Genomic DNA, 16,018 nt, shown 5'->3' with positions numbered 1-16,018 from the left:
GAGCTCAGAAACTAATCGACTGTGAGTAGTAATAATCAGATATATAGGGATTAGAAACCCATGTGCAAATATCTTAGTGTTGATTGCATTAAAATGAATTTTTCTGTATGAAACTGTGTATTTTAATAAGGAAATGGAGATCTTTTTTAAAGGTTAAAACCTCATTTAATTTCATGTGTTATAGGGTTTATACTGAGTTCAATATTGTATAACTGTAATAATTCAACTGTAAACCTAAATATTTACAGCCAAATTTGAAAGAGATGCATCCTACCTCAGGAAAACGTTATTGAATATGTCAATTGTGTTGTAATGATATGCTTCTTCTAAGTATGCTGTTATTAAATAAATCATTTAAAAAAATCATCCATTTTGGCAGGGCATGGTGGCTCAAAACTTTAATCTCAGCACTTGGGATGCAGAGGCAGGCAGATCTCTGTGAGTTCAGGGCCATCTTGGTCTACACAGAGTTCCAGGCCAGCAGGGATATCACAGTGAGACAGTCTTTAAAAAAATCATTCATTTCCACATTTCTTCCAAAAATATGAGTTACAACTGAAAAACTAAGGGAAATATAATGAAAAGTTTTCCTGTATTAAGATCTTTGGTCCATTCCTTGACATACCAATATCAAGTTTACTACCTCATTTAGATAAAACATGCGGAAAATAAACTATGATAACATACTGACACTGGAAATTGGAACTCATAAGCTCAGGACATTTAACAGCTAAGGTTTTAGGGCTTTAATTAATTGGTTCACATTTCTTGAGATTTTTATTTTTTTTAACTTTGAATTTTCCTGCTTTTAAAAACTGTATTATCTTAAAAATTAAAAAAAAACGCCTAGTGGGTGAAGGTGCTTACCCACCAAGCCTGACGACTTGAGTTTGATCCCTGGAACACATATACATGGTGGAAGGAGAGAATGGCCTCCCACAAGTTGTCCTCTGATACTCACATGCCTGCCATGTATTGTGTGTGCATGCACATACATAAACACTAAATGAATAAATACATATAAAGAATCATAATATTTTTTTTCTTCGAAAAATGTCAAGGGGTTGTTTGTCATCTTTAAACTTTTTCTTTTCTTTGTTTCTTTCTTTCTTTCTTTTTTCTTTTTTTTTGGAGACAGGGTCTCATGTAGTCCACGCTGGCCTTGAAACTTTGAAACTAATCTTCTTGCCTCCACCTCTCAAGAGCTAGGATTATAGGAGTACGCAACCTCGCTTGGCTTTTCTTTCCCCCTGAATCAGCCAAGTACTGAGTAACAGATTTAGTAATAACAGAACTAATTAGGTTAAAACACTTAAAAACACACATATTTGGGATAAACAAAATTCCTTCTTTACATTCATATAAAAACCTATCTAATGGAGTATTAATGTACTTAGGAAGTCTTTTTAATACATTACAGCAGTTTAGACACACATTTTAATCTGAATCAAAGAAGTTTATGGAAATAAAACAGTTTAGGACATTTAGGAATTCTTTTAAAAGAAGAAACTAAAATCATTGTGCCTTACAAAACAGTAAATTAACTCATAAAATATAAAAAGACAATATTCAAAATAAGATTATGAGCAGTTAAAGGAAAAGAGATTTTAAAATAAAAATCAAACAAAACCAGAGATGAGACCAATCCAAAACTAAAAATAAACAAGAAAAACTAAAAACTACATGGGAAAACTAATGAACCAGCTAAACAGGGTGAAATTAAACAAGTGACATTTTTAGGAGAAAAAGACCTTTGTGGCCATTTCAACTATGAGACTATGTACATTAAACCAGAAAGAAGTGAAACTGCTTTCAGAACCTTGTGTTTGATATAACCATAGTATTTAAATTATATGATGAATGGGGTATGGTTATTAATTCACAATAAACCATAAATGATTCAGGAATGTTGTCCCAATTTGACATTTTTGCTTTTGGTTGTCGTTTCAATGTCACTTCATGGCTAAAGTGACAGTTTTCCAGAAATTTCTGTGCAAAAGAACAGTGAAAAAAAAAAAAAAAAAAAAAAAAAAAAAAAAAAAAAACAACCAGGGAGCTCACGTTTTTGCAAATGACCCTGAGTTAATTAGAAAAGTCTGAATCCTTACCAGTTCTTCTCACGTGTCAGCTCTGATTAAATTAAAAAAAAAATCTCATTTCAAAGTTAAGAAAGCCTATGGTTAACAAAACTTAAACTGGGATCACATTCCTACAGTTCTGTGTGATGTCAGAGCAAACACTTCACAGCTCAATTTGAATTTGCAAGAAGTATGAATGACTTTTCAGTATAATAGGCATCTGATCTAGGACTAATTTTTTTCTCTGTAGGCTAACTGTGCCAGGAACAGGTGGCCCTGCTTTCAATTACAGAGACTAGCATGCCAGTGTGAGGCCTGGATTAGTTCACCTTCTCACGGGGAATTTGCCTCGGTTGGGAATGGATTTATTATGGCTTCACACATGGAATAGAACTTATGTCAGCTGAGGGCAGTGACACATCATATGATTCAAATTAACCTGCTGTGGACTGTTCCGTGGGGCTTAGATTGTGTATTAAAATGACGACATTTTAAAAACAGCTTGAAAGAAACCAGGAGAGCTGAACTGCAATGGTTCCAATTTGTTCCAACTAATCTATCACCTGCTAGAGATATTATTCTAGGGAGTTTCTGGTAGCTGCTGTTTTCCAGGTTTCACCAAGCCACTGACCTTGCCAATGGGTACAGTTTTTGCCTCTGAGGAAGGAGGTAGGGTTTGGGAGAGCTTTAAAGGACTTTTTTGATGTGGAAGTTAGGAGCTATCATTTGCCTAAGGTAAGTGAACACAGAAAATAAAGACACACTCAAAAACTCTGAATCATTTTGCCAAAGATAAATAATAAAGACCAGCTTTTGTGTCACCTTGTTTAAAGAAAACAACCCCCCTGCAAACGAATCTGAATGGCTAAGTCCAAGAACAGTTATGTTCATACCCTTTTGAAGGAAACTGAAGGCTAGGCACTTATAATCAGTTTTTCTTCTACACTTGAAGATCATAATTTTTATGGTTACTGTAATTTAAGTTCAAGAACATGCAAAGAGGAAATGGAAACAAGCTAGTTTAAAATAAAGCAGCAAGATACCGTATGCAGCTTAATTGTAGAAAAGATTTTAATGCTAACACTTAATGACACCACTGCATAGAATTAGAAGTATTATTTGTAATACCTTTGTTATTATTTGTAAAGCTGCTTCTTGCAAAGGAAAAGAATGGTGGTGGAAAATAAAAGCTGGTTTGTTACCCAGTCCCAGCATAAACCACTGTCCTTTTAGTAACCTACTACTTAAGATTTGTAAAACAACAACAACAAACCATAATTCTCTTGAGTTGCCAAAATTTACAAAATGATAAAATTTTATGTGAAAAATGTTTTTTTTTTGTTTCCCTTTTAATGAATCTTACTATTTGCTGCAGCTTTTGTGAACTCTAAATTATAGCATAGAAATCTGATGTGGTAGTGAGAGCTTATGAATTGCTATCTACTTATGCGCTTAGAATGACACTGTTTACTGTATGGAAAGTTTTATCTCAGTAAATTTTGAAGCAGCTCAAGGCTGCTAGATTAGTGTTTTAGAGGAAATGTCACAGAGCTGATATACCATTCAAACTCACCTTCCCTTAAATACAAAATAATGAAATAAATAAATAAATAATAGCATTTTGGGTAAAAATGTTTAAGAATTTAAAGAATTTAAATCATTGATACTGTTTAAAAATCTGGTATTTCATAATTACTGAAGTAGGACTTACACTCCTCTAATCTACCAGCTGTCTCACTCAGAGGCTTTCCTCAACACATTAAAGACTCCACTATCATCTGCTCCCCACTCTTCTTTCATTCCTTCAAATCATGTATAGATATAAACTATGAACAGAAATAACTCTTCACACTAGCACTGGAGACACATGATAGAGAGTTGGTCCCCAGAAGACCAGTGCAGGCAACTCCAGTCCTTAGTCTAGGCAGCCTGAATGGCCTTTCTCCATCTGCCGCTATGCAGAAGTGACTGACAGACCATAACACACATTCAACAAGGTCCACACAGGGATAGTCTCTCATCAAAACTCATGCCTTGTAGTTGTTGCTGAAGATCTCAGGACAGGGTGAAGTCATTGTTTTAAATTTTTAATGAAGAAACTAATATTCCTTTAATGACTAACACATTCCAAAGTACTGTAAGGATAACAAAAGTAAAACTAAAATAAAGTTCTATTAAGTCAATAGCTAAGACCACACTGAGGAAGTTAACAGAAAGGAGGGACAAAAAAAGACGGAACTAAAAATACATCATGAAAAAGGAAGAAGGAGAGAAAGAAAAAAATCCCAGCTATGCTAAAATCAGTGTAGAAGAGATGTAAGACCAGCTTTTTGAAGTTATAGACTTAGTTTTTTAATAGGTCTTCTATCACTATGATTTTAGGTAACTTTCTTCATTTTTTCAGTCTCAGTCACCTTATTCATATTCTCAGTCTCCTATTCATAAAATAGGAAGACTAAGAGTAACTATTCCATGGTTCTTTTATTTGTATTTAAATGTGTATGAATGCATTGCCTGAATGTATGTAAGTACACCCATGTTGTGCAATGCCCATAAATGTCAGAAGAGGGAGTTGAATTCCCCTGGAACTGGAGTTATGGACAGTTGTTAGCTGCCATGTGGGTGCTGAGAATCGAACCCAGGTCCTCTGCAAGAGCAGCCAGTGCTTTTAATCACTGAGCCATCTCCCCAACCCCTATTCATTGGTTCTCTCTATATATGTAAAGTATATTTTGGAATCTCTAAGCTATCTATCTAAGCTTACCATCTCAAACAAACATTTTAATGCATTTGAAATGTGTGTTCAGTCTATGCATAGTATCTTACACATGTAATAACACATCCCACCCATTCCTACATTTTCTTTATACACAGTAATGATGTTGAGGCAAGCAAGATTAGACTTAATTGCTTAGAAGCACTTAGTTGATTCAAAGGAAAAAAAAACAAATAAAACACAAGGTCTTGAGCTTCCACTCAACTATTCTTAAATGGTTAAATACTTTCGTCAGACTCAAGATAATTTTTCATGCATATTTATATTTGCTTTCGGACCTTTAGAATGGGCAGCCGAAAAAGAGAATGTCAAAATTATCAACAGGTCCCGTATACATGTTTATGTCTCCACATAGAAAAAAGTTGTATGCTTCAATTGTGACTTCTTTACCTGTTCCATTAAGAAAGTCTTTAATCTGTAGTGTAACAAGGGAAGGTGGAATACCACTTTTGTCATCTGTTTCTCCAGGCACTGTCTGCAGCCACACTGTGTTATAGTCGAGGGCTTCAGGTAGAGTCTTTCCAGGATCTAAAATGAAAAGTTGAAATAAAAAAAAAAATCAATTACATCACAAACATCTCATTTTGATGTATGAATTTGTGTGGAGAGAGGGGAAAAAAAGGTTAACCAATATGTGAACTTGTTTTCTTTCTTTGTACATATATAGTATATACTACTTATAGCAGAAAAGATAAACCAAGTCTATACAAGGTGGGCTGACATCATCATGTTTTAAAGAACTAGACCGAAGAGGAAAAGTCATTAAGTTTTAAGTCACATTGTCTTTGTGTGTCTATAAGGCCTGAATTCTGAGCTGCTAAGCATTAACACTTTAATGGTTAGATCTCACTTTAGACATAATGCTGGAAACAAATTAAAGAAAAAAAAGGGCAAGCTTGTCAGCTTAAAAAAGAGGTGAATGCATGTTCAAGGATTAATACTACTCAAGGGCTAAATTTGATCTGTTTCAGAGTTTACTGATATAATCACTTTTTTACTACTGCAAAGCTTTTGAACTTAACTTCAGTAGCTTTCCCATAACCTTTAATGTTAAAATTTAGTTAATCTTTTACTAATTATAATTAAAAGTTTCATCTATTTTAACCCTTTTTCCTTTTAATAATATATATTTCAAGTATTTTTCTGTTTAACATTGAGTATTTTTAAAGAACATATTTGGCGCTTAGTGATGGCAAAGAATTTTTTTAAGGCTTGGAAATACATTTTTTTTCAGATAAAGCTCTTTAAATAAAAATGAATGCTATATCTTGGCATACAGTGCAGTAGTAGGCTTTAAAAAAATCTTCTGAATATCCAGTTTTTCTTCAGTTTCATGATTGTTTTATACTCTGTTTTAATGGCCTTTGAATGTCAATTTTATAGGGATGTTCTTGCCATAGAACCCATCTATTCCATTTTCAGCCTATCTGAAATGTGTTATTAAAGTATTATTTATTTTAGGCTTTACTGATTGGACTAGTTTCAAGAATAGCATTTACATACAGTATATTATACTCAACATATGGTTACATAGTATTGCTGTCATATGTGAACTGGGCATATAAATTCTGCCTTGGAATTTGTGTTTCTTGACCTTATCATGTGATCCTTATGAAATTTGGCACATATGAACCTTTATGATATTTCAAAGAGAATACTGAAAGCAATTGGTTGTGACGTTAGATCTATGTGGTAAAGATCAAACACTAAGCTGGAGCATTCTTCCCTTTTATATGACTAGTGAATTTAAAGCAGTGGGAATATGCAGAGTCGACCCATTACATAGTAACACTATACTACTCTCTTTTCTAAATACAACAGTCAGGTCTGGGGAAAGCATGCTAGAACTCTGTTGCTGGAACTCTATTCAGCATGAGACAGCTGTGTAACCTACCAGGACCCTGAGTGTCTATTCTCAGGGTTTTATCCATTTATCCATCATCAAAACTGATTTTTCTAAGTAAATGTTTCTTGCTAGATTTATATAAGGAGACATAACTTTTCATTTTTAAGAGAAAATAAAACAAAATAATAAGTGAATATAATTATCTAACAGAGGAAACACAAGAAAGTGATATAATAAAAATGAATAGAAATTAAGTTGGTATAGAAACATTAATATGATGTGTAGAACAGTAACAAAATTCAAAAGGAATTTTTGAAACTCACAGGAATTATATTGTTCAACTTGTATGAAGCCGGAAAATTTGTTACACTTGTAGCATCTAAAAAATACAACCCATTTCTATACTTTTCTAGAGATGAGGATTCTGAATAGCAGGCAATATAGACTGTGGGTCATTAACTGACATGTTACATATCAATCACAATATCACCAAAATTAGAGACTACAAAGACTGATATATTGTTATATGAGCATATAAAACTTCTGTCAAAGGAAAGCTTGAAAAAAGCAAAATAAAATTTCTAACATATGTGACAGTGACAGAATTAATATGTGAAAAGCTCATACAAGGAGGAAAAAAAATCAGTAGACTAGGCATGAAAGCACACATCTTTCATCTCAGCACTTGACAGGAAGGTGGATTTCTGTGAGTTTGAGGCCAGCCTGGTCTACATAGATGAGTTTCAGGTCAGATAGCGCTGCATAGTAAGACCCTATTTCTCAAACAAAGTCATTAGACAGTACAATTAATTATGATATACAATCATAAAGGATAGAAAATCTTAGCAATCATGAAATAAACAAAACTTATACTGTAAAATTCATGCAATAAGATGGAGCAACACTAAAAAAATTGACAATGCTTATATTTAAGGTCTGGGGAGGACATTTGCCCTACTCCAATACTGGGAGGCCTTCCTAGAGGGTAATCCATGACAGTTTTAAATGTGTACGTCATCTGACCTAGCAAACTTGTAGAAATCAATTTCAAAAAAATTGGATACACATACATATATGTACAAACCCACTGAAAATTGTTTATTATTTTTCAGCAAGGTTTTTTCTAACTGATTTATAGGAATAAATGTTTTCTCTTAGTATGCTAGTTGTTTTACGACTGTATTATAATATTTAGTGTATGTATACTTTGTTTAACATATGTGAGAACAAAATCTATTAACTTTTATGAATTTATCCCTAGGAAATTATAAATATATTCCTAGAGTCACTTGAAACAGTATTGTTTTTCTGTCCTTTTTTACCATTCACTATTTAATCCTTCTGGAGAGCATGTAAGATGAACAGGAAAAGTATGCTACCCTTCCTCTTAATCAGGGATATACAAATTAAACTGAGAAATACAACTTTTCATTAACTAGAAAACAAATTCTTTTAAATAAAAATAAGTAACAAAAATAATAAGTTTATTGAGCCACAAAAAAGAATACTATGCTGCTAATAAAAAGAATAGAGTAAATTTCATAAACTGCTAAGTATACTGTTTGGTGACTAGGACTGAGAAATAGGATGTCAGGTTTAGTAAAAACAAATATGAGCCACACACATACACACATTTTTAAAGTACTAAAAGATGATTGTCCTTAGAAGAAGGTCAATATATGGAGCTATAAGTTATTCAGAACTGAAGACAGAATAGGACCCTTTAGCAAAAACAAACAAACAAACAAAAAACCACCAAGAAAAAGAGAGCATATTCTGAAGCTGAGAATTTTCCAAGTTGGTGAGGTTTTGTTGTTGCCTCTCAGGGCAGAAGTTGGAACTCAATGGAGAAATCTGCTCTGGGGCAAAAGTCTAGGACATCTACCCAAGGACACCAAAATTTCAATGATGATTTCTTAACAAAATATTAGGATGACTGCGTTTGAAAAGTACATGTCAACTTACAGGGTTGACAGAATAACTGAATAACAGAAACTACAAGCATCCAAAATTACAGGTTACACAGCTGATAATTACTGAATGCATGCTAGAACTCTCTAAGTTTGGGCAAAATCTCAAGTTTGTGTTATGCTGGCAGCCCTGGTAGCTAAGCTGAAGCAGGAGTAGCAAGAAGCGGTGTCAGAATCCTTGAGAAATATCTCAACTCCATGTTACCATTTAGTGTTACATGCTCTAACAATTACATGATGAGGGACAGGACTTCTAGACTTCCTACACTGTCTTCGATTTAATTTCTCCTCTATTTCATCATGAGGGTTAGAAAGTGGGTTCTGCATTATACTTCCCTCAAGGTTCACAGACCTGGGAAAGCACCAGATAAACCACGATCAAAGGAGCTTGTAAGTGCCATACAAACAGAAGGACAGAGACAGCTGTTTCATATTGGAATTGCCTTCAGAATTCTTCATATGCAGTAAACATTTATTTATTCAAGTACTGGGAGCTCCCAAAAGAATAAACTGCTCATTGATGAGCACATTTAAGCTCTTGTCTCCAATCCTAAAAACCTGAAAAAAGGCTGCATTTTATAAGGAATGGTGAGTGGAAAAAGGGTCAGAATAAGTGACCAATTGCTCATAGATGTAAATTTCATTCATGGTGAGAACTCACTTCAGAAAGACGGTTATTAACAAAGTTGTGATATTTATTTTCCTTCAGGCAGACTTCGCCTGCAAAAGAGAATACTTTATCACATCATGCTACAAGTAACATCCAAAGAGAAGAACTCAGAGAGCCTCCTTATTTAGTATGCTATAAAGTCTTAGCAGAAGTCAGTGCCACATTAATGAGATCACAGCTTACAGGGATGATGAACACGGGGTTTTTGGTTGTTGCTGTTTTGCTTGGTTGTTGTTGTTTTGAGATAGGGTCTCCCTATAGCCCCAGCTGGCTGATCTCACAAAGATCCCAAATGCTGGAATTAAAGGTGTACACCACCATGCCCAGCCTGGTATGTTTTTTTTTTAATTTTATTTTTATTTTATGTGCATGCATGTATTGCCTGCATGTAGGTAAGTGCACCCGTGTCGTGCAATGCCTGTGGAGGTCAGAAGAGGCTGCAGGATCCCCTGGGACTGGAGTTACGCAGTTGTTAGCTGTCATGTGGGTGCTGAGATTCGAACCTGGGTCTTCTGCAAGAACAACCAGTGTTCTTAACTGCTGAGCCATCTCTCCAGTCCCCAGCCTGGTATTTTTAAACTGGTATTTTGAACTTTGCTTTTTCTTCAGAGAAACTTTAATTTTACGTAGGTGCTTGGGAGCACGACCACTGAGTCTGATGAAACTTGTTTTTGAAAGTGAAGCTCACTGTTATTTTTAACTCTGCTTAGCAGATATTCTTAGTAAGTGCATCTTTGGTTAACGTTTGGATTGCACAAAATAATTATACAACATAATTCAGGGTAGGAAACTCAAAATAGATGCAGTGATAACTGCCCCCAAATTTTGTATTCTTTGCAATCTTCTATTTATTAAAAAATTTGTTTGTCTCACATAAAACAGTTTAATGTTACCATCTTAAAAGTTCTACTAATTATTCTATGTGTTCCAGCAAAGAATGAAAGTTATATTTTTTTTCTTTAAAAATGTTGAATTTTGGGGGCTGCAGAATGGCTCAGTGGTTAAGAACACTAGTTGTTCTTGCAGAAGACCCGGGTTCAAATCCCAGCACCTACCTGTCAGCTGACAATTGTCCATAACTCCAGTTCCAGGGGGATCTGACAACCTCTTCTGCCCTCCACAGGCACTGCACGACATGGGCGCACTTACCTACATGCAGGCAATACACTCATACACATAAAAAATAAAAATAATAAATAAAAATTTTTTTAAGTTGAATTTTTACTAAGGAACTAAAGAAAAAAATATTTTTTGCCACAAATTTAAGTTAAAATCATTTTCTCTTTTTAAGAGTGACAGAATGCTGAGTAGATGACATTCCAGTCACTTTTACATGCTTTTAAGTGCTACCTATCACAGTATGAAAACAAAAAATTTTAGTGCTTTTCTTTATAAGATTAATTTTTATTTGAGTTTAATTACACACATGTGCACATGTGGGTATGTCTGTAGAGATCAGAAGAGTATGTCAGATCCCCTGGTGCTGGAGTTACAGGCAGTTGTGATCTGCCATGTGAGTGATGGGAATCAAATTCTGGTCCTCTGAAAAGGCAGCAAACATTCTTAACTGTTGAGCCATTTCTCCAGCCCCTTAATATTTTTTATGAGTAAAGAAATTTGAATTTTGAGGCTGGAGAGATGGCTCAGTGGTAAAGAGCACTGGCTCTTCTTGCAGAGCATCTGGGTTTGATTCCCAGCACCCACATGGTGGCTAACAACCATCTGTAACTCCAGTTCCAGGGGCTCTGACACCCTCTTATGACCTCCAAGGACATTGCACAACATGGATGCACTTACACACATGCAGGCAATACATTCATACATATAAAATAAAAATAATAAATAAAAAGAAATTTGAATTTAAAAAATCTAAGTGCATTAAAAACTTATTTTGAAGTTAAATATGTATTACAGAAGGTCTAGATTGGGATTCAAAACTAGTCTCATCCTCCTCACACTTGCTGCTTCTCTCTTCATGAACCTTTGTTAGTGACAACAATACTCTGAAAGGAAAGGAATTGGTTAAGCAATGTCGGAAAAAGAAATTATTCTAGCAGTTATTTTCTTTGGCAGCTCCAGGCAACATTTTTTTGTTGTGGTAGATGCAAATAACTACAGTCACAATAAGGTTTTGATTGCACTGATGCAATGTCCTTATGATACCTGTATTAGTTAACTTTATTCCTTCTTGTAACAATGCCCTGACAAAAGTAATTTATGGAAGGCTTTATTCTGGCTCAGTTCCAGGGTAGAGTACAATCCTGGTGGCAAGAACTCAAGGCAGCTGATTATACTGCATCCACAGTCAAGAAGCAGACATACGACTGCTCCTGCTTAGCTTGCTTTCTCCTTTTTATTTAGTTCAGGACCCAAGCTGATGAGATGGGACTATCCACATTTAGGGTGGGTCAGTTCCACCTAAATTAACCTAATGTAGAAATTCCCTTGTGGACAGGGCCAAAGGCTAACCTAATCTAGGAAATTCCTCATGGTTTTTGTTTTTTTGAGCGAGGGCCCCTGTATGCTATCTAGGCTGGTAAATGGGAATGGTACCAATCACCATCACCCCCACTGATCAACCACTCCCTGAAGTTCACCATGCACAGCAACAACTCATCATCAAATGAATTACAATATATATGATCCAGTCTACAGTCCCTATTTCTGTTATAATGCCTTCTGTACAGAAGCATGTACCTATGTCCTCAGAGTGTGTTGTAATGTGTGCCCTATGATTGGTTGATTGAGGAAGACCAGGACCTGGTTTACTGATGGTTCTGCACACTACTGGTATACAAATGGACAGTTTCAGTATTAAAGTCACTTTCTGGGACAACCCTGAAGGACACTTGTGAAGGGAAATCTTCACAGTGTGAAGAACTTCAGCAGTGCACATGGTCATACATTTTGCTCAGAAGTAGAAATGGCCAAATTTGAGATTATATATTGATCATGGGCTACAGTCAATGATTTGGTTTCATGGTCAGGGACTTGGGTGAAATAAGATTGGAAAAATTGGTGAGAAAGACATTTGGAGAAGGATGTGAAGTGCCCCATGTAAATGCTCAACAAAAGGTTGCTTATGCAGAGGAGGAGTTCAAAAGTTAAAATAGATGGGATGACCTGATCTGTAAATATTAGTCTCTTCCTCTGGCCATCCCTGTCTTTGCCCAATGGGCGTATGAACAAATAGTCATGGGGGCAGAGATGCAAATTACGCATGGGCTCAACAACATGGATTTCCATTCATCAAGACTGACTTGGCTATGGATGCTATTGAGTGTCAAATCTGACAGCACTGGATCCAGAGATCAACACTGGATTTCCAGTATGGCATCATTCCGCAGGGTAACCTGCAGTGACCTGGTAGCAGGTTAACTACCCTGGGTCACCCCCATCCTGGAAAGGGCAGCATTTTGTCCTTACTGGAACAAATAGTTATTCTAGTTATAGATTTGTCTTTCCTACATGGAATGCTTCTGCCAAAACTACCATCCAAGGACTTATAAGATTTCTTATCCCATCATGGTATTCCATACAACATTGCTTCTGACCAAAGAACTCACAGTGGGCATTGGGCCCATCACATGAAATTCACTGATCTTACCAGGTTCCCCACTATCCTGAACAGCTGGCTTTTAAGGGGACAGTTATAGTTCTAATTAGGTGGCAACAGCCTGGGGGGCTGGGGCTGGGTTCTCTAGAAGGCTGTCCATGCTTTAAATCAGCATCCAATATATGATAATGCTTCTTCTATAGCAAGGGCTCACAGGCCCCCAAATCAAGAAGCCAATTCTAAACTTCTCTGGATTCCAGGTGGCACCATCTAATTTTGGATATCCAGACGTTTGGAGAAATATGTAAACACTTTCTCATGCTCTGCTGTTCTGAAGCCACCCTGCACCTTGTAAGACTTGAAATCTTAGGTCTGTACTCATAAGAACAAGATGGACAGGATTTAAGTGTCCTTATTTCCTATCTTTAGAAATAAGTCTTTCACATTTTGCTGGAAGGAAGTTGGTTCTTTCTAATTAATGATGCTAACTAGGGGCTAATGTGTGAAATATCAATTCAATAAAGTCCTTTTGACTTGTTTTCTGTTCTGTTCTTTGATATTCTTGATCTCTTTGGCTGTTTTTCTGCTAAACTATAATGTGAGCTTCAAATATTTTATAGGGTAACATTTGACTAAAATCCAGTGTAAGTTAACACAGGATGCTTGTTCTCTTATGAAAGAAAAAGCTATTCATTCATGGAAGATGACCTTAATTCCAACTGTAAACATCTTCTCTATTCTAAGAGTTCTGTAACATTAAAAACCAGAAAAGCACAAAGAACAGTTGTTATTATTGTGCTTATTTTATAGATAAGGAAATTAAAGCATCAAAAACTTTATTTCTACATGAAAGCACTTTGGCATCAGAAACAAGCTAAAAAGTCAAGTCTTCTGACTTCTTTTTAAAAATACATTTTGCTATATAACATTAATTCCCTTCAGTGACAGGGTCATTTCTCATTTAACCTTTTCACTATCTTTCTCCCTGAGTGATATATTAGGGTACCTCTCATTTAAGAGATCTACTTAGATCCTGACGTCTGAGAAACTAGTTTCATTTCACATAACTGACCAGCAAAAAAGGTTCATAGCAACTAAATTTTCAGATAAATGTTCAAGTTGTAATCCTTATGACATTAAAGTCACAGGTTAACTCTAAGCCTTTTCAGGGACATTAACAAAACCTTTAAATTTAAAGAGACATATAATCCAATCTTTTTCTTAAAGTCATAATAACTCAGTGAAATCAAGATATGATTTATGAGGTGTAAGAAACCAGTTCATGAATTTTCAATGTTGGTTTACTCAAATGTCCTTGGCATATTTTCTGCAGTCCTGTTTAGGAAAGAATAATCCAGCCTAGTGATGTAACTGAACAATTTCAAGCTTTACATAATTTTTTTAACATCACTGAGATGATAGGAATGTTTCAGGCCAATTGACAAAGGCTATTTTAAAATATACTTGAAGGTAGTGTCAATCATGATTAAAACCAACCACAATGATGTTAACATTTATTAAGTTCTGTGCTGCACATTAACCTAAAACTGTACATATATACTGTCTGCTCCTCCAGGCAGTCCCAGGTAGTTACTTCTAGAATCATCATATCAAAGATAAACTGAGGCTTAGAGGGATTAAGATAACTCACTTAAGGCCACACAGCTGTAAAGAGAAGGGCTGGGATTAGAACCCAGTACTGATTATCTCCAAATTCAGAGTTCTTACTGGACTCCATGTTTCTCTTCTGAGTGGACCTTAACACCTATCTACAACACATGGAGAAAGTATCCAGTACTAGGGACACTGCATTTTTGATGTTACCCAAGGAAGTGTGTTATGTCTGCTCTTTCTCAGTAATGATACTTTCCAATAAAGTTTAAATTCTCTATTTTAGTCTATGTGATATTTGAAAGTTACAATCAACAAATTCTGAGTGGGAAAAGCAATTGTTTTCAACTGGCTTCTCTGTTAGGTCTAAGCACACATTACGAAGAAATAAGATACTGAACTGACTGTCTATGAAGGAAGTATGATAGCTAGTTAAATTCCTACAGAATGGCTAAATTTGTTCACAAACGACCAGATGGCACAGTCATTTCTTCAAAAGCAAGCAACAAAAAAAAAAGCCCAAACAAGCAAGGAAAATGACATGTTGAGGCTGTCTTGGGCTGCATAGTCAAGTTATGAGGCAATTTCAAATCTGGACTCCATTACCTTAAACAAAACAAATACCATACCACTTAAAAATATTTATAAACACAACTAATATGATTATGTTCAAAATAACTACATATATCTTTATTTAAATGAGAATTGCCAATAATACAGCAAAAGCCCAAACAAGCAAGGAAAATGACATGTTGAGGCTGTCTTGGGCTGCATAGTCAAGTTATGAGGCAATTTCAAATCTGGACTCCATTACCTTAAACAAAACAAATACCATACCACTTAAAAATATTTATAAACACAACTAATATGATTATGTTCAAAATAACTACATATATCTTTATTTAAATGAGAATTGCCAATAATACAGCTGCTACATATAAAGGTATTGGCAGAAGACTTCATTTCTGCTAGAGGTTGCTCCAGGTAGGAAGGGCATGGAAGACCATTGGCATGTTATTCTGATAGTTTAAGAATCTATTAACTTACAGATGTACTATTTACTTAAGACTATACTGAAAATCACTTGCAATGGACTATTATTAATAATAAAAAATAATCACAAGCTGATAATTTAGCCTTTAAATATAACCATTCAGTTTTTAGAATAAGGAATTAAAATTATAGTGCTGCATATGTTTAATGATATACCTAGTATAGTTTGGGATCAATAAATTTTACAGATTAGAGATTACATGCCAAATATGGTGGCCTACAGCTGAATTTTAAATTCTTGGGAGGCCGAGGCTAGAGATGCCAAGTTGCAGGCCAGATTGAGCAATATAACAGTACCCGGTCTCTAAAATATATACATTCAAATATATATATATATATATACATATATATGTGTGTACATATATATGTCACACAAGGAGAAAGTAGGTTGACAAGAAGGACAGTTTCACAGCATTGCCTTTTCTAAGTTAATTGATATGAAAAGAAAGCTCCAAGGA

The 16,018-nt window shown here is 35.2% G+C and overlaps 1 protein-coding gene across 4 annotated transcripts in view; it reads right to left on the bottom strand.

The window, feature by feature from the left end:
• Positions 1-16,018, bottom strand: part of Vps13b (vacuolar protein sorting 13 homolog B) — a 723,076-nt gene that overhangs the window by 211,538 nt on the left and 495,520 nt on the right. For all 4 annotated transcript variants that reach the window (XM_029562757.1, XM_029562758.1, XM_029562759.1 and 1 more), the window contains exon 35: positions 5,245-5,382. In XM_029562757.1, coding sequence (XP_029418617.1) covers positions 5,245-5,382 — 138 coding nt within the window. The remainder of the gene's footprint in view (positions 1-5,244; positions 5,383-16,018) is intronic.

This window comes from Nannospalax galili, unplaced genomic scaffold, assembly GCF_000622305.1.
Source record: "Nannospalax galili isolate Female #2095 unplaced genomic scaffold, S.galili_v1.0 scaffold334, whole genome shotgun sequence".
In the NCBI taxonomy this organism is placed as follows: Eukaryota; Metazoa; Chordata; class Mammalia; order Rodentia; family Spalacidae; genus Nannospalax; species Nannospalax galili.
This window is presented reverse-complemented; position numbering and strand designations above follow the sequence as displayed.